The sequence below is a fragment of the Molothrus aeneus genome, chromosome 16 (genome assembly GCF_037042795.1).
Source record: "Molothrus aeneus isolate 106 chromosome 16, BPBGC_Maene_1.0, whole genome shotgun sequence".
Lineage (NCBI taxonomy): Eukaryota > Metazoa > Chordata > Aves > Passeriformes > Icteridae > Molothrus > Molothrus aeneus.
Window position 1 is genome coordinate 1,324,584 of NC_089661.1, and position 18,969 is coordinate 1,343,552.

Below are 18,969 nucleotides of genomic sequence, written 5' to 3' on the forward strand. Positions count from 1 at the left end.
AGGGCTGGCAATGAAAAAGGAATCACTCTCCATAGCAGTGTTCCAGGTATCCTGCAAAAAGGAAGGACTGAGCTCCCCTGCTCTGAACCCTCTGATCATCCATTCATCCCTGTTCTGTTGGGCAGCACTGGTCCTGAAGCACAAACATCAAAGTGATGCTCATTCTTCTCTTTTAGCTTCCTTCTCTCCATTAAAAACTACTTAAAATGAAATGAAAAAGCTTCAACCTCCTCCTCCTTCTGTAGCAATAGATAGAAAACTGATGATACCTAACTTGAGACCTGAAGAATCTTCTTATTCTTCAAGCTTAAGGAGACCATGACTGCTGGGATCAAGCAGAAATAACCCCAGCCCAGGTTTTGGCTCCCTGTCCCCAAAAAGAACTCAGAGGTGTTATTTCCAGAGTATACACAAACTGGCAGCCCACACAGGAGCTCCTTTATCTCCCCTCATACAAAATTCAAGACAAAGGTTCTGTATAGAGCTCATTTTGGATCTAAAAAGTTCTGTTATATGAAGAGGAAACCTCTCTAAAGCCTTTGGCATTACTGTTTAATTAGAGAAGTGCCTAATTTACCTCCATGTGTACAGGAATGACCAAACCTCTAGAGAGGATTTTGACTGACAACAGGAAAAGAACACAAAAAAATTGGCAAATCAAGCTTTATGGATCATTCTTCAATCCATAAGCTGGAAGTTTTGCCAAATTCCTGCAGTAAAGCAACTTGACCCTTTTTTTCACCTTTTCTCTATTGACAGAAGCAGATATTCAATAGCTGCTCAGTCAGAGTTTAAAACTGCTGGTGCAGAGCCCAGCCCTCACCTCCCAGCCTGAAGCAGGAGCTCTGAGGAGCAGTAAACCAGTCCAAGCCAAGTACATTTACCAATGACTGACATCTATTTTATCATCAAAAAGGTGATGAAAAAAGCCTTTTAAGCATTAGGCTTGCATGTGAATACTGAGCTTAATAAAAAGCTGAAGGCTGTACCTGAGTAAGCACTCACAAAGCAAAGTGCCTTTTGACTAAGTTATACATACTTTGTTCATGTATTTTGGGTTTATTTTTCCCTTTTCTGTCCATCTGTTTAAGAAGAGAGGAATTTTCAGTTCTTTCCCAAGGTAAATGGGGACATTAATTTCAGAGTACAGGGACAACACTCACTGCAAGCTCTGCTTTGCTCTAAGTGTCCAGTAAAGCTGTCACACACCAGTGCTGTGCTTCCACACCCTTGCTCACATTGTCAAAAGGAAAAACAACTTGGAAACAAAATGGTTCTGTCCCAATAAATCCACACAGGAGGATTCAGTGCTTGGGCAATTGCTGGCCATCGAACTGACCAGCTGAAATGAAACAACTCCAGTGAAAAGCATCTGCTATGTGCCAAAGAAACCATACCCAAATCACCTATTAAAGTGCTGACTGTACAGGAGGTGAAGCTGCTATAGTTTCTATCTGTGTTCAAGGATCTTCACCAAAAAGGGCCCTTCAAGCAGCACAGGTCTCACAGAACAAACAGCTCAGCACCTCCAGCACCTCCTACTCACCCAGGAAGCTGAAACTGTAAAGGAGGAGTGTGAGAGCCAAGAAAAGGATTAGGAACTCTAAGTGCAGACAATACAAAATCTTTATTCACTGTTTCCCAGATCCCTGCAGCTGCAGGAATGTGTCTGACACCCCCTGCCCCAGTCACTCCCTGCTGCCCAGCAAGGGAAGAACAGTCTGGTCCCAGCTCTGGTCCCAGCGCAGCTGCCGCGACTCTCGCAGGTTCTCTCGGAAGCTGGCAAGTTTTCCTTCCAGGCTGGGGAAATCCAAGAAAAGCATCTGTAATTTAACAAACAAAACCACAGAAAAATAACTATGATGTTTCATTTCAGGCTCATTCCAGCCTCGCCAGTGTTAACCCTCAACTACAGCTGCAGTTCTGGGGTCTGGCCCCATGAAGAGAGAACAAGGACAGAGTTTGAAATGCTTTTGCCAGCTTCAGGTTCACATTCACACAGAAGTGAGGCAAACAATGCTCACCAGGCCAGGCAGTACCTTGTGAGAATGCAAAACACACAGGTGATGTTAGATCTGAAAGGGCTGCTCACACAGTGGCACCTCTGGGGTTATTTCTGGGGGAAAGAAATCAGTCAGAGCCTTTACCTTCAGCTGCTTTGCAAGTTCCTGTGAGTCCCTGAATATCAGCCCGTTCTCATTGTGCTTCACCAGCTCATGTAAACTGTGAAAAAAGCCACAAAAGGAGAGCTGAGGCAAACAGCAGCGAGTGGGACATTTGCAGTGTTGCACAGTGACATCCAAAGGACCAGACCAGGGTATCTGTATCATTATGGCCCCACACCTGACATCATAAACAGGCAGTGTTAAACAGTTAAAGACTTCTCCTTTCTGTGTCAGACCAAACCTACCACAACTGTACCAAAGGGCCCTCATTCTGTCTTTGTGCCACTCATCTGGACATCCATTAAAAACCAGGGCAATTATCTACTTTAAAACTAGATTTTTTTTCCACAAGGAAAATCTGTCCATGATCCATCATGAAATTTTCACAGGAATTTATCTTCTTTTGTAAAGCTACTGTTTTCCCAAGGACCATCAATTCCAGAAATGCCCATGCATACACTCAGTCTTTCACTGAACAGGTGTGTCTATGCAGAAGAAAGATTCTTTTAAAATTAAATATATGGAAACAATGGAACACAGGGACTTTTTTTAAGGCAAGTGCTTGCATTAAATGCTCCCAATTTTTTAGAAACTAGTATTAACTTTTAAACTTAAACCAACCTTGATTTCTATCTTATTTAATTTTTAAAATGGCAAAATACAGGAATCGCATTGAATTCCTGCAGTAGCTGCTGAACTCTGGCTTTGTAAGAATATTGTTTTATGTGATTGCCTTGAGCTGGAACAGAATAAGCTCTTACCATTCAAAATGTATTGCACACACAGGTAAACAGCAGCCAAACATATCCACCACCTTCATGGGCAAATCCAAACCACTGGAGGATTTATGGAGACACACCCCCAGGTCTGCTGAGCCTGAAATCCAACACAACACAGTCTGAACTCTCTGAAAGCAGATCCTCTGTCCTCCTGCAAACCTTCATTCTCCTGCTGCTTTGGATGGAGCAAGTGAAACTTTCAACTACCCAGACACAATTTCAAGCAATCAGGGAAAAAAATAAAGCACAGGGTGATTTGGGGCTCAAAATTAGTTATGTTTTAGAAAAATAATAAGTGGGTGCATGTTAAATTAACGGGGATTTTGAAGTTTTCTGTATCTTAAAACAGCCTTTCTGCCCCTTAATCTGCTAAAAATGGGTAAGTAAAGGAAAACCCCATCACAACCCCATCAGTATGTGACCTCACTAGTGACCTCTCCCAGCTGAAGTCAGCTCAAACACAGGAACTGTAGTGTGATTTTACAAACATTCTGTTCATTATTTAAAAAGGACCAAATAAACAGTGTTTTACAGCCACATAAATTGTCAGGCTCTAACCCTGCAGAAAGAAGATCACATTGAATATATATTTATAACTCTATTACTCCCCCTTTATGCTGTTGCAATGAAGATGCTGAGGGAATAACATTCCAATGACATGTTAATTTAGAATTTCAGCTACTTTTGGTTGCTCAGCCAACAACATTTTCATTTCATTTACTGGACTGACCCTGAAGGTAAAGTAGAACAGGCACCTGTATTTCAGCACAGCTGGAAGAAACAAAGAGTGCCAAGAACAGGCTGAAACACCACAGCTACTACTCGGGAAAGCAGGGAAAAGCCAGCCAGAGGAATTTCCAACAATTCTTTGCTGGAATGAGTCAAATCCATGAATATCCTGTCACTAACCAGAAACATTCCTGACTATTTTCTCCCAGACTGCATCAGCCCCTGCAACTGTGCTGAGCTGTTTCCCACACATCCTCAAGCCTTTTCCATCCCCCACTGTTTACCAAGCAGAAGAGGGTAATCCTCAGCCTCCAGCCATGGAGTACAGATCTGGATATGCTTCAAGTGCAGCTTTTGGATCAGCCCATTGTAATAATCTTTTAGAGGTCCTTTACCTGTGTAAAACAGAAAAGGTTTTATCAAGATGACTGAAAACAGTGAAATGCAAGCTCCTGTTGGATCAGGTGCACAAACAGGATACAACACTTGTGGTACCCTAAAAAGACATGAAAAATCTTAAGTTTCCTTGAAAGGAATGTGCACATGGACTTCTCTTACTCAGTATTTCAATTAGTTTCCCATCAGTGTAGAATCATGGAGTTTTTAAGGTTGGAAAAGCCCTCTCAGATCAAGCCCAACTGTTCCCCAGCACTGCCAGGGCCAACACTGACCCACACCCACAGGGCTTTCAATTGCCCCGGGGATGGGCACTCCACCACTGCCCTGGGCAGCTGTGCCAGTCCTGACCACCCTTCCCAGGAAGGAATTCTGCCAATATCCAGTCTAAGCCTCCCCTGGCACAGCTCAGGCTGCTTCCCCTGACATTGCCTTTGCAGCATCATCTCAACATTGGCCTTAGAGTGTTTCTCATGCAGAGCTGGAGCAGACAGGGAGGCTCTTTAAGGATGTGCCATAATTGGTGGATGGTGCAATAACTCAGCTAGAAATCACTGTCCTGATAACCAGACACAAAGGCAACAGTCCCTCCTCCCTCCCCCCAGCAACAGAAGAGTCAGCCCAGAACAAAAGGGACAACTAAACCCTCTGTTGGCACTGGAAGAATTGTAAGACAAACATTCTCACCTGTTATCACACACACCAAAGCTGGAAGCTCAGCTCCCTCCTCGATAAACCTCTCATAATCTGGAGAAGATAAAAACTGGTCAGAGCTGACAAATCTCAGGGGGCTTGGTTGAAGAGTGGTGACAATGCATTAATTCCTGAGCTTCCCACTACAAGCAATTTCCTTACAAGCATGAGTAACACAGCAGTAAATCCAGAAATGTTAACATTTACAGACTCCTCCAGAAATAAATCAGGCTGTTTATGCATGAAGCATTTCTTCAACTGCTCCCCAATCAGTTGCTTCAATAGATCAATTTAGAATTGCAGCTGCAAAGTCTACAAGATAAGACAAAGTATTCCCTCCCTTCCCATTAGCAGATACCTGTGGAGAGTAGATGTAATAGCTCAGAAAATAAAACTGCAGTTTAGGAGCCAGTTGGAGATTTAACTCTCCCTGACAACTCCTCTAATTGAATTTAGATGTTGCACTGCTGTATTTCAATTACCAATCTGAAATTAGTGCTAATTAATCAAATACAATTGCATTTTCACCTCAACATAGAAGCATTGCTCTTTAGCAAAACCCTTCTTAAGTGTCCAGAAGACCTCTTTGAAAGAGTGATACCAATTCCTTCATACCAACCTTCTAAAGCTCTTAAAAGGACTGAGAAGTCTTCATCCTCTGAAAGAGAAGGTTTTATTAGTAACATTCATATTTCTACCATTTAAATTTTTTTACTTTAAATAACAATTGAGATTTTTCTCACCTTCACCTACACAATTTAAGCACATACCATGTACTCAAAGGTTAAGTACATAGTTTGTACTTATTTACTAAAATTTTACTATTTACTAAAATTTACTAAACATTTTAGTAAATAGTTTATTTAAAAAATCCCCTAGTTTATTTTCATAAATAAAAGTCCATAACCATACACAGTGTCTATTTATCTCCCTTGTGGGCAACATGACAGATAAACCAGCTACAAATACTTTACATCTTTGAAGCTATCAAGTTAAAATTTTCTAGTTTCTAAAGCTGAGAATTAAGTGTAAAAACTGCCCTGATTGTTCAAAGATAAAGACAATCCTGCCCATGGTCACTGGCAATGGATTTGTTTCCAGTCTTTGTTCCCTTCTTCATACAGAGGGAAAAAATGTACATAATTATGTAATAAACATCATCAGAAATCATGGAATCACAAATTGCTTTGGGTTGGATTGGACCTTAAAGCTCAGCTCATCCCAGCCCCCTGCCATGGGCAGAGGCACCTTCAGGGTGCAGGGTGCTCTCAGTAAATATTTGAGTTTCTCAATCTGTTTTACACCATGCAAGACTGTATGCCTAGAATGAAAGCTAAAAAAAAAAAAAAAGAAACCTCTTTTAATTATTTTTAAAGTTGAGCTTTATAATTAAAATCCAACTTAAAAAAATCATTCATTTGTAGTATTATTTAAGTTACACAACATTTTGTTGCATCATACACACCTTGTCTTCAAATTCTCCCAGGAAAACAAAGGACAAACACAACTTCAAGTGTGAGGAAGCACCAGGACCCTATTAGCATGGAAAATAGAAGCGATTCCCAACCTGTCCAGCTGGTGCTGCTGACGAGAAGGGCAGGCCGGCCCCCGGCCTTGAGCACACTGCCAGCGCTGCCATCCCTCTGGGTGAAGGCCGATCTGTCAGCAGCGGGACTCACAGCTCTGTACTATGGAAACACAACTTGCTGAGCACGAGCTGCGCACAGCCAGCGACAGCAGGGAGCGCTCTGCTGACCGGCACCCACTCCCACACATCTGCCTTCAGACTGGCTGCTCAACGTGTCTAGAAACAGAATCATTCCACTACAGAAATACCAGGACAGGACAGGCCGTTTCTCCCTCTTTCCTGCTGCTACAGGCACAATTCCACTTTCCAGCCAAATGTTTTCCTTCACAAGTCGAGCAGAGTCAGCCTCCCTTTCCACAATCTGTCTCACACTTACCACAGCATGCAGCCCAACAGCACATTTACTCAACTAAACTCAGAACCTATGTTGCTTTGATTTTTTAAGATTTTCTAATGTTTACATTCTTGTAAGGAACTTTCTCACACACTTTCTGTAAATAACTGATTGGTTTGCATTCTTTTATAGAGGAAGAGAAATTTGATAGACTGTTAGTTTCTCCAGTGTTATTGCAGAGGCAGCACTTTCACCCTCCAATCCACTGGCACTTTTGGAAATCTATAAATGCTGGAGTCAGAAAATAAACTTCCCTTTTTTCACCTTGAGAACAGCAGTGTGTGCTCGTGTTGTTTCGTGTCCTAGAGTGACAAACCTACACATTTGGCATTTCCAAAAAATCCCCACCATGCACTGTGGATTTCACTGCTTTTTCAGGCTTTAGTTTGGTGAAGTCACCTCCCTGGTACATCTGCTGCAGGTGACATCCTGCACTGCCAGAGGGAAGTGTTTAACCCTTGGACCAAGATCCTGAAGGCTGTGCACAGTAATTAAGGAAGGGATGCTATTAAGGAAGCATCCAAGCACTGCAGAGGGGTCAGTGGGAGGCAGAGCTCCACCCCAGACACTCAGCACAGTGCCTCAGTGCTGCTGCCAACTGCTTTAGGAACAAAACACTTCTACTCCCTGTGTCACCACAGCTCAACCACCTCACTCCCTGTGTCACCACAGCTCAACCACCTCACTCCCTGTGTCACCACAGCTCAACCACCTCACTCCCTGTGTCACCACAGCTCAACCATCTCACTCCCTGTGTCACCACAGCTCAACCATCTCACTCCCTGTGTCACCACAGCTCAACCATCTCACTCCCTGTGTCACCACAGCTCAACCATCTCACTCCCTGTGTCACCACAGCTCAACCATCTCATTACCTGTGTCACCACAGCTCAACCATCTCACTCCCTGTGTCACCACAGCTCAACCATCTCACTCCCTGTGTCACCACAGCTCAACCACCTCACTCCCTGTGTCACCACAGCTCAACCACCTCACTCCCTGTGTCACCACAGCTCAACCATCTCACTACCTGTGTCACCACAGCTCAATCATCTCATTTCTGCTGGCCTCTCTAGTGACAGCTAAGGTGCAGGAGAGACATTCTGTGCTGTTCTTGTGAGCCAGCAAGGGCCTCCTGATGGTAAAGGAAAGCCCCATATCTCTCCTGAGGAAGACACCAAGGTTGTCACCATGGAGATGTGATGAAGGAGAGAAAGTAAAGAGATACAGACTCCAGCTGGCTCACAGAATGACAGAACTTTGCTTCTTTCCTATAACCAATGGGCAGTGAATGCGCATGTTAAGTGAATGTAAATATCTTGCAAGAGTATAAAAGCAACATGTTGCTGTAATAAATCTCTCTTGCACCCTTCTGATGGACTCATGCTTTGTGCTGCTGTGCTCTATGAGGACACTGAGGCACCCCAGTGCCCCCTGTGCCTGCTGGGGTCAGAATACCCCACACAAGGATTTTGGTAAGTGCAGTGCCACAGCTCCGTGTGCCCTGGGGAAGGATGCAGGGGCAGCTGCACTTGCACATACCGTGGTCTGAAGGGCTCGTAGTCCTTGGCAAGTTTCATGAACAAGTTGTGTTGGAGGTCCAATGGTGTTTCCTTAAAATAAGAGGCTGGTCTGTCATACAATGTTACAGCCCTGGGAGGAAAGAAGTGTGCAGCTTAAATAAGATACAGATGTAACAACATGCACATGGTACAGTGGCAGGCTGCAAAAATGTAATCAGAAAAAAAATTAACTAGAAAACTAAAAAATTAACGAAAAAAATTAATTATACAGCAAAGTAATTCATTTTTTGACTCTTACAACTTCCTGTATTCCTGAAGTTTATTGGAACACACCAAGGTGGGCACAAGTAACAAAGAACCCCTTTCTTGTGTGCTTATTCTAGGGGTGAAATGCACCTGTAAGAACTGCAGACATCACTGTCCTGATTTTTAAACTTATTCCTTAACTGCCCCTGATCTTGAAGCCCTCAAGATAAGCTGGCAGGCCAGAGTAATTGTTCAAACCCCAGTGACACCTGTCCCTGTCTGGCTCCACAGGCAGCCTGCAGCAAACTGCCCTGGCTCCTGGACTGCCACCTCAGGCACTGGGATGTGTCAGCTCAGAAGGATGATGAAGATTCCTGAATGGCCACACCACACTGGCCCATCACAAAACTGAGCTGATGTGTTTCAGTGGTGGTGGGTGAGCTCAGGAGAGCTGCTTTTGTAAGATCCCTCTGAATCCTGAATCCTCAGGGATCTGTTCTGTCATTCACTTAGCACACACACACTCAATTGAGGCGCATGACTTACTTTATCTTGAAATTCACCCAGAGATCTTTCTTCATGGCATCAGTGACACACAGGTTATAGTCAGACAAGCGCCCAAAAAGCTTTTCATACCTGACAAAAATGAAATATCAGTCAGCAACCACAGGCAGGCAATTGCAGCAACTGCTCCCAGTGCCCATGCTTGGTGAAAGCCAAACAAAACCCAAAGAAACCCAACTGCCCTCAGAACTGAAATCTAGTTGCCAATTTTTGATGGACTCCTGTTCTCCAAAGCCTTTAAAGCCTTTAACTACACAAAACCAATTCTATTCAGCAAGGAGCTGCTCAAAGAAGAGCTGGAGTGTAAGGCAGCATTAGAGAATAAAAAACCCAGGACATATAAAGAAATTCCAATAACAAGATCAACATTTGCATAGGTAGGGAAAAGCAACCTGCCCAATTCCTGCAACTCCCTCCCACTGTTCAACAAAGCAGCTGCAGCACAGAAACCACACAGCAAAGGCCAGAAACCCCTCCCTGTGCCAGTTACATCCTCTCCACTGGCCTCCATTCTGAATTCACCAAGGCACATCATGTATGGAGAGCAGAAATGAGTGCACAAACCATTTTGCAACCAGGACCAGTGGGTGGCTCCTCCCGTGACTCAGGCTCATGATGCTGTACCCATAGTTGTGCCAATCTATGATGAGTTTGCTCCCCCACCACAGCCCTGCCACCCAGGCAACAGCTATACTGGGTAAGCCTGGGGGATTCTGCTCAAAAACAAAACCAAAATAGCATCAGGTGTGACCAAGTGACAAACACAAAGCAAATACCAGAAGCAAAAATCAAATTGAAGTTGCATCACCTTAAAGGAGCTTCAGGAACAAAGACTGTTTGTATTCACTTATGAACACTGGCAGGTATTTCAAATTTAACCCTGGATCAAAATCAAAATTCCCCTCCAATAAACACACCAACATTTCCAGTAAGATTTATTCTTTACTGCTACCCATGGCAATGAAGTTTGAAAGCTAACAACAACTAACAGGAAGAGAAAACTTGACTTGTTAACAAATCAAAGTTTAGAGCCAAAAAATACCTGCATGCAGGTTAACACCACTGATGAGGCCAGCTCAGCTCTGAAATAATTACAGCAACGTCTGAGATGGGTAAAACCACCCTGTAATGTAGCACCATTTATTTGTACTGAAATTAGTCCCAACACAAAACATACCTGGAGGAGAATATAGGATGGCTGATCCATCCTCAGCAATGCGTACAGTAACTGCACTGACTGCACGAGCACCTTCAGGACATACTGCAAAAGCGTTGGCCCCACTGCAAGTGACAGAAAAACAGGTAAGAGAATTACAGCTCTCCCCACAGAAATGTGAACATCAGAACCAGCCAGCTCTGCAGAGACAGGGGCAGAATAACATGAAAATGGAAACACTTTACCAATGACCTGGGTAAGTGATTGGTGCACCCTCAGCAAATTTGGAGATGGCACCAAGCTGGGTGAGAGTGTCAATGTGCTGGAGGGTGGGAAGGCTCTGCAGAGGGATCTGGACAGGCTGGATCACTCCAAGGCAGACCCTGAGGGGCTGGAGGGTGTCCAGGGGAGGGAACAGAGCTGGGAAGGGGCTGGAGCACCAGGAGCAGATGAGGGAGCTGGAAAGGGGCTCAGCCTGGAGAAAAGGAGGCTCAGGGGGGACCTTCTGGCTCTGCACAGCTCCTGACAGGAGGGGACAGTCGGGGGGGTCGGGCTGTGCTCCAGGGAACAGGGACAGGACAAGGGGAAATGGCCCCAAACTGTGCCAGGGGAGGTTTAGGTTGGATATTGGAAACATTTCTTCATGGAAAGGGTGGTCAGGCATGGGCACAGCTGTGCATGGCAGTGGTGGGGTCCCCATCCTTGGAGGGGTTTAAAGACATGGATGTGGCACTTGGGGACATGGGTCAGAGGTGGCCTTGGCAGTGCTGGGAGAATGGTTGAACTCAATGTTCTTAGAGGGCTTTTCCAACCTTTGTGATTTTATTTTATGATCACTATAATGCCACGTAAACATCTCGTGATCCCTACAAATTCTCATTCTGTATTTGGCAGAATGAAATCCTACACTCGTTAAATGGTTTGGGTTGGAAAGGACCTTAAGGCTCATCTCATCCCACCCCCTGCCATGGGCAGGGACACCTTCCACTGTCCCAGGCTGCTCCAAGCCCTGCCCAGCCTGGCCTTGGGCACTGCCAGGGATCCAGGGGCAACCACAGCTGCTCTGAGCAACAGGGGTAAGCACAAGGTGGGGGAGAAAGAGGTAGAATGAAAATCATTTCCCCATTACACTGTGCACGTGAACAGCACCAATGTACCGGCAGTGTTTAACTCCAGCGGCTCCTGTTTAAAGAGAAAGGCAGAGCAGGGTGGGAGCCGGGCGTGCGGCGGGGCTGGACCCGTACACGCTGTGGGCTCTTTACGCTCCCCCGTTCCCCCGCAGCCCCGGCTCCCCGGCCCTCACGCACCTCGCAGCCCGCTCAGCTCCGCCACGGGCACCAGCCGGATGTTCTCGGAGCGCAGCACGTCCCGGTGCGGCCGGCTCTCTGCAGGGGGAGAGCCCGGTCAGCGGCCGGCTCTCTGCGGGGGGAGAGCCCGCTCAGCGGCCGGCTCTCTGCAGGGGGAGAGCCCGGTCAGCGGCCGGCTCTGTGCCGGGGGAGAGCCCGCTCAGCGGCCGGCTCTCTGAGGGGGGAGAGCCCGCTCAGCGGCCGGCTCTTTGCGATGGGAGAGCCCGCTCAGCGGCCGGCTCTGTGCGGGGGGAGAGCCCGCTCAGCGGCCGGCTCTGTGCGGGGGGAGAGCCCGGTCAGCGGCCGGCTCTCTGAGGGGGGAGAGCCCGCTCAGCGGCCGGCTCTCTGAGGGGGGAGAGCCCGCTCAGCGGCCGGCTCTTTGCGAGGGGAGAGCCCGCTCAGCGGCCGGCTCTCTGCGGGGGGAGAGCCCGCTCAGCGGCCGGCTCTTTGCGAGGGGAGAGCCCGCTCAGCGGCCGGCTCTGTGCCGGGGGAGAGCCCGCTCAGCGGCCGGCTCTGTGCGGGGGGAGAGCCCGCTCAGCGGCGCGGCCGCCCCGCCCGGCCCCGCGGCCCCGGCCGCCCCTCACTCACGGAGGTATCCCAGCAGAGCGACCTCGCGCCCGTGCCGGGCCAGCGCCAAGGCGTGGTACTGCATCCGCGGGCTGCGGCCCACGTCCCCCAGCACGGCCACGCACACCCGGCCCCCGCCGCCCGCCCGCCGCCGCCGCCGCCAGAGCAGCAGGAGCAGCAGAGCCGCCAACATGGCCCACAGGGCCGGCCACGGCCCCGCTGCCGCCATCTTGGAGCGCCCAGGGCGGGAAGGGCGCGCCGCCAGCGCCCCCTGGCGGAGCGGAGGTGCCGCTCTGAGGGGAGCCGGGCGGGCCGCGGCATCGGCAATTACCGAGAGAATGCTTTAATTACCGAGAGAATGGTTCATTAATTACAGCATAGACGGGGCTTAATTAATTACAGCGGCACTGGACACTCGTCCGCAGTGTGGGGTTTCCTCGGACATTTTAGAGCATCTCGAAGTCAGGGGTCATTTCGGCGCAGTCCCATTACCAACCAATGCATGCCCTTTTCCTTATTTTGAACTCAGCTAAACTCTAAGCAGCCCTTCTCTGGATCTGAGTTAATACTCTACATGGTTCTGTGCTATCCCTCACTTTGTTGTCTCAATCCCTGATCCTACCAGGTACTAAATCCTTTCAACATCTGCATCCCACTGGTTTCTCTTATGTGTACCTAATAAACAATTTCAATCTGTTTTCAGTTTGCTGATCCCTGTTTTCTGGTGGAAATACAGACCAAACAGAAGCTTGCCAACAGAAGCATTTGCCACATTACCTTGGCACCATGGAAGTGACTGAACAACACGTTGAAGAAATCATTAAATTGTACAAAAGTTTAAAACTGAGTTCAGTTGTACTGGCCAAGTGTGGTATTTCCTGAGGTCCCTGTCAAAGGGAGGACATGGTGAATCTGACTCCATGTTCTTAGAAGGCTAATTTATTATTTTATGATCTAGATTATATTAAAGAATGCTATACTAAAGAATACTAAAGAATAGAGAAGGGATACAGACAGAAGACTAAAAGATAATAATGAAAAACTCGTGACTCTCTCCAGAACCCTGACACAGCTGGATAGTGATTGGTCATTAAGTAAAAACAATTCACATGAAACCAATGAATTATCACCTGTTTGTAAACAATGTCCAAACCACACAGCAAAACATAGGAGAAACAAATGAGATTATATTGTTTTCCTTTTTCTGACGCTTTTCAGCTTCCCAGGAGAAGAATCATGGGCAAGGGGATTTTTCCAGAAAATATGATGGTGACAGGCCAAGAATCCAATAGGATTGTCACACAATGCAGAGAGCAAATGATATTTCTTCACTACAAACAGGGATAAAGACACAAACATGTTGGTGACCAGAGACAGGACTGGCTGGAGCTGTGCCAGGGCAGGTTTAGGTTGGAGATCAGGAAAGGTTCTTCCCCCAGAGGGTGCTGGGCACTGCCCAGGCTCCCCAGGGAATGGGCACAGCCCCGGGGCTGCCAGAGCTCCAGGAGTGTTTGGGCAGCGCTGCCAGGGATGCCCAGGGTGGGATTGTTGGGGTGTCTGTGCAGGGCCAGGAGCTGGGCTGGATGATCCCTGTGAGACTCTTCCCAACCAGGAAATGTCACAATTCCAGGATTCCCTCTGCAGACCTTGTGGCTCCCCATCTGAATGGTATCCCACTGTCCCAGTGCTTCTTTCCCCCTTTGACAAAGGCAGATGTCAGATGTTGCATTTCCAGTGTAACTCTCCATATTGCCAAACAGCAAGTAGGCAGTAACAATGAAACCACTGTTCCCTTTTAAAACATATAACTAATTACAAGTGTGGGCAGACTGGTTCCACAACAAAATAAAGCCTGCAATGTTTGTTCAAAGATTCTGCTTGGAATGCATATTTTTCTACTGACAAAACATGGAATCACAGAATCTTCTGAGTGGGAAGGGACCCAAAGGAATCATCCAGCCCAGCTCCTGGCCCTGCACAGACACCCCAACAATCCCACCCTGGGCATCCCTGGCAGCGCTGTCCAAACACTCCTGGAGCTCTGGCAGCCTCGGGGCTGTGCCCATTCCCTGGGGAGCCAAGGTTTCCTCAAGAAAAGCCCCACACCCCCTCCTGCTGTTACACACATCCATTCCAACCTGTAGGAGGTCTGATCTTGCGGGAATCCCTCCTTTCAGTCCCTCCTATCTCACCTGACAGCTCCTTGCTTGTACCATTTTAATGCAAAATGCAAATTGCTTTTCTGTTTACTTCCTTGAGTCAAGTGCAAATATCCCAGCTGCAATGGAATGAGGGACTGATGGATTCTTGCAGGCTATCAGGTATAACACTCTGACTCCATACAGCTGTATTTTCTGGCAGGTTACCAAAATACTTAAAATTACAAGTGTTTCAGCTTTAGGGATGCAGTGACTTTTGGTTTATGAAGGTAGAGTTGCAATAAAAGTCCTCTTGACTTATGTCATCTTCAGAGTACTTAGCTGGAGAAAGATAAATAAGGTGCAGTCATCACTTCTGGCTGAGACTCTGAGAACAGGGATACACTTGAGAGAAATGCATTTTCAGAGACTACTGATCTCTGCCTGGAGAATTTTTCATGTGTGTTGAATAGCAGTTCTCTTTTACAAAAGCCTTTTCCTGTCTCTTTTTCCTGACCATTTCAGAAAGTTTGGAAATGCTGTTTGCACTTACCCTAGAAATAGTCTGTTTAAGCTCCATGCACAGTCCTCCTGCCTCAATGGACTGCTGTGAGTGCAATAAACAGAGACAGAGCAGCCAAAATCCCTCTCACAAATGGATCTTCTCTCATCCCAGAAATCTCCAATTCAAATGTCTCAAGCAAATCTCATGACAGCCTGCTGCTACTCTGGTTACTCATATAGCAGCCACATGATCTATGAAGTTGCAACCTTTTAAAACCCACTTTTAAAAAAAATTTTATTTATTTATTTGCACTGAAAAGATAACATGGACTATCCCAGTAACAAGTATTTGCACCAATCACACCTGCACTGTGGGGCACAATCCTCACAAACTCACCCCGACTCCAAAGGGCTGCGAGCACTGGCACTGTGCTATATCATGAGGGATAAATTATGGCCATTTTTAACAGCAAGGCAATTTGCTTCTTGTGTTTGTTCTCTTTTTGCTCCATTTCTAAAGCACAACCCCCGCCACAGCGGAGATGAAAGGAGCTGGCTGCAGAACAGCCTCAATTTGGAAGCTGTTCCAGGTGGTCTGAGGTGCCGCTGCAGGTGTCCCAGCACTGAGCCCACAGCCAGGTCTGGTGCTGCTGGGACAGCCCTGGGCTTTGCCTTGGAGATGAAAAACCTCAGGGGTTTGAAGGGAGGACTAGCCCTAATGTTCCTTTAGGGACAGTCCCCATGCTCTAAAATACTAAATTAATGTTATTGTTCAGCACCTGCTTTACCTCATCTAATGTCAGCTGTTTCCCATAAACTTTTCACCAAGCCTTCCAACCCTCCTGTCAACAGGGAAAATGGCACAGGATCACAGAATCAATGAAGAGTTTGGATTGCAAAGGACCTTAAAGATCATCTCATTCCAACCCACTACATGAAAAGCCACTTTTAGTACTCTTTTTTCCTCAAACACTCCAAACTCTGCGCCATTCTTGCAGTTGCTGCCTTTTAACCTCACCAGCTGCTTTTTATCTGCTTTATTCATTTTCTCCTCACCCAAAAAATCCCTAAGGAAGGAGTGAAGGTAAAAGAAGTGACCTAGGAAATTTTTACATAACTTCCCAAAGACAGTTTCCCCTGAATGGTTTGTATTGGCTTTGACAGCTTTTCACACAGGTACAGGTTTTGGTTATAGAATTACATTTTTTATTCCTCCCAGGGCATAGAAGAGGAAGAAGGGAGATAATTAGGAAAAGCAAAGCCAGTATGGTTATCAGCCATAGGAAAATTCAAATTAGTAAGTTTTTTCACAACACAAAATTTTCAGATTGCAGGAAAATAATAAAATACTTCCTAATTGTGGTCATGCCCACATTTTCAGAGCTGGACTGAACTTCAGGCTCAAGACAGAAGAATATCTGCCTTATATTCCAATGTATAATTGGAATTAGTATTAGCTCTAGACATCAGCATGCACATTCCTCTCATGATATTCACTCTGATTACAGAAAAAAACACCCACTGCTGACCTCCACTGAGTGGACAAAGCAGAGATATTCTGACTTAGAGCCTGACTTAGATTTCAGTTAGGGCTGGGGTTGTGTCTTCATACCAAAGCTCAATGTGGTCACAAGGTGTTTTCTCAGCCTCTGCACACACATGTACTTTAGACCCTGCATTTTGGGACATGACTGTGGTTGTGACATGACCTGGAATGGAGACTGGTTATCTTTAACAGCAGGTGGTTATCTCAATTTGTGGGGAAATCATGTGTCACTGCAAAACAAACACTGGAATTCTGGCAATGCCACCCTTTCCTCCGAGCAATTCTGGAAAAACAAGTCCCTTGTACTCCACTTTAATATTAATTAGGTGGAAGGAGCTGTTTTAGAGAGGAAAGTAAACTGAAAAGCAAATGCACTATTTGGAAAGTAGAGACTTCCTTTTTCAAGTACTGCTTTGTTTTTCATTCCAATTTGGAACAGGTTTCTGTTCCCTGTGGACTTCCAAAGGTGGCTTTTGGCTCATGGATTCTACACTGCATGTTGTGATTCCAGGCTCTCTTGTAAGCCTTGTAATCTTTTCTCTTCTTGTAATCTTTTCTCATGGAAAGGACTGGGTGAGTTTGGGAAGTGGGTGGAAGCCTCCCACTGGAACCCTTAGTTCATGAAGTTCTCTGTGAAAGGTGAAGCTGTTTGAGCAAAAGACCAAGCACAAACTTGCAGCTCTACTCATGCTTAATGTAGAGCTGACTTCAGACCATGAAAACCACCTTTAGGCCACCGTGGAGTTCCACTGGACAGCTTGTTTCCAGTTGGAAACACAAGCAGGACACCTGCAGTTCTCCATGGCTGAATAAAACTGGAGGCATAATAACCCATTAGCTAAGATCATTGAATGCACTGGCTTGCCCTAAGGGAGTTTTCTGGTTAATTTGTGACACAAAACTCCATTTTTTCACCTGCAAAACACCTGAGACAGCAGCACATTTATTATCTGAACCAGATGTGCTAATCCTGGGAAAGCTGAGGCATAACCCACTGGCCATGGAAGCCCTGGGCTCTCCTGCAGCAGTACAGCCCCAGGGCACAGGGGTGGTTCCTTGTCACTGTCATCTTTTCTGGAAAAATCCCTTCACCAGGATTTCTTCTCCTGGGAAGCTGAGAAGCCTCAGAGAGGAATGAAAACAATAATTATCTGATTGTTTCTCCTGTGTTTTGCTCCTTTGGAATGTGGTCTGGAGATTGTTTACCAACTGCTCATTGTTTGATTGGTGTCATGTGAATTGTTTTAACTTCATGACCAATCACAGCCAGCTGTGTTGAGGCTTTGGAGAGTCATGAGTTTTTCATCATCATTCTTGTTAAGCCTTCTGTTTGTATCCTTTAGTATAGGTTTTAGTATAGCATTCTTTAATATAATATAAGTATATAAAATAATAAATTAGCCTTCTAAGAGCATGAAGTCAGATTCTCAATTCCTCCTTCATCCTGGGGACCCAGCAAATACCACAGTTCTTGTCCTTGTCCCACCTCATTTATGGAATCAAGGCCTGAAGAGAGCTGGGGAGGGACGTTGGCAATGTGATAAGCCAAGGGGAATGCTGTGTGTCCAAGAGCCCCCATTCCCCCCAGGAGGGAATGTGGCCTGTGGGGAACCTGCTGCATGTCTGGGGTGGGCAACGGCACTGCTGCAAGTGAACCACAGGCTGAGAGTGGAGGAGTTTTTCTTCTTGAATACCTCAGTCCTTGAATGCCTTAGTGAAGAGTTTTGCTACTATGGGCAAACATGGACATAATTACTACTCACTGAGTAAACCAAGCTGCTGCCTGCCCTCTCTCTGAGCAGGCTGAGTGTTACTATCACCCCATTAAATTCCACTCCAGCAGTAGAAACACTGATAAAAAATGTGGTGATAGGACAAGAGGAATGGCTTTACACTGCCAGAGGGCAGGGATGGATTGGATATTGGGAATTAGGAATTGTTCCCTGTAAGGGTGGGCAGGCCCTGGCACAGGGTGCCCAGAGCAGCTGGGGCTGCCCCTGGATCCCTGGCAGTGCCCAAGGCCAGGCTGGATGGGGCTTGGAGCAGCCTGGGACAGTGGAAGGTCCCTGCCATGGCAGGGGTGGGATGGGCTGGGCTTTAAGGTCCCTTCTAACACAAAACATTCCATGATTCTGTAAGTTAGATTCACGATAACCCAGAGCTGCTTCAATGTACCATCATTCCCTCAGTGTAGCTATTTTTCCCTTCTGGAAAACAGAGTCTCAGTCCTCCAAGCAGGGGTGATGGATCTGCAGAGGCTGGAAGGGCCGTAGGTGCTGTGGAGAGAGAGCCCGGGTACCTGCTCGTGTTCCTGTGGGAGCTGTCCCGGTTCCCGCCCGTGTCCCTGTGGGAGCTGTCCCGGTTCCCGCCCGTGCTCCTGTGGGAGCTGTCCCGGTTCCCGCCCGTGTCCCTGTGGGAGCTGTCCCGGCCCGTGTCCCTGGGGGAGCTGTCCCGGTCCCAGTTCCTGGCTCGTGTCCCTGTGGGAGCCGTCCCGGTTCCCGCCCTGTGGGAGCTGTCCCAGCCCCGGCCCGTGTCCCTGGGGGAGCTGTCCCGGTTCCCGGCCCGTGTCCCTGTGTGAGCTGTCCCAGCCCCGGCCCGTGTCCCTGGGGGAGCTGTCCCGGTTCCCGCCCTGCGG

At 46.9% G+C, this 18,969-nt stretch overlaps 1 protein-coding gene across 1 annotated transcript; it reads right to left on the reverse strand.

The window, feature by feature from the left end:
* Positions 1–1,608: 1,608 nt before the first annotated feature.
* ALG1 (ALG1 chitobiosyldiphosphodolichol beta-mannosyltransferase) lies at positions 1,609–12,375 on the reverse strand. Its single transcript, XM_066561072.1, has 13 exons — positions 12,168–12,375; positions 11,541–11,618; positions 10,255–10,358; positions 9,642–9,790; positions 9,060–9,149; positions 8,287–8,397; positions 6,330–6,445; positions 5,382–5,420; positions 4,757–4,816; positions 3,958–4,068; positions 2,927–3,041; positions 2,148–2,223; positions 1,609–1,823 (listed from the first exon to the last, which is right to left on the reverse strand). Exons 1-13 carry the CDS (start codon positions 12,373–12,375, stop codon positions 1,689–1,691), a joined length of 1,392 nt encoding a protein of 463 aa, XP_066417169.1. The 3' UTR covers positions 1,609–1,688.
* Positions 12,376–18,969: the final 6,594 nt, after the last annotated feature.

Coding starts and splice junctions, on each gene's coding strand:
- ALG1 (XM_066561072.1), bottom strand. CDS start 12,375: ATGGCGGCAGCGGGGCCGTGGCCGGCCCTGTGGGCCATGTTGGCGGCT. Junction 10,359..11,540: donor GGAGCTGAGCGGGCTGCGAG/GTGCGTGAGGGC, acceptor TGTCACTTGCAG/TGGGGCCAACGCTTTTGCAG. Junction 3,042..3,957: donor GGATTACCCTCTTCTGCTTG/GTAAACAGTGGG, acceptor GTTGGATTTCAG/GCTCAGCAGACCTGGGGGTG.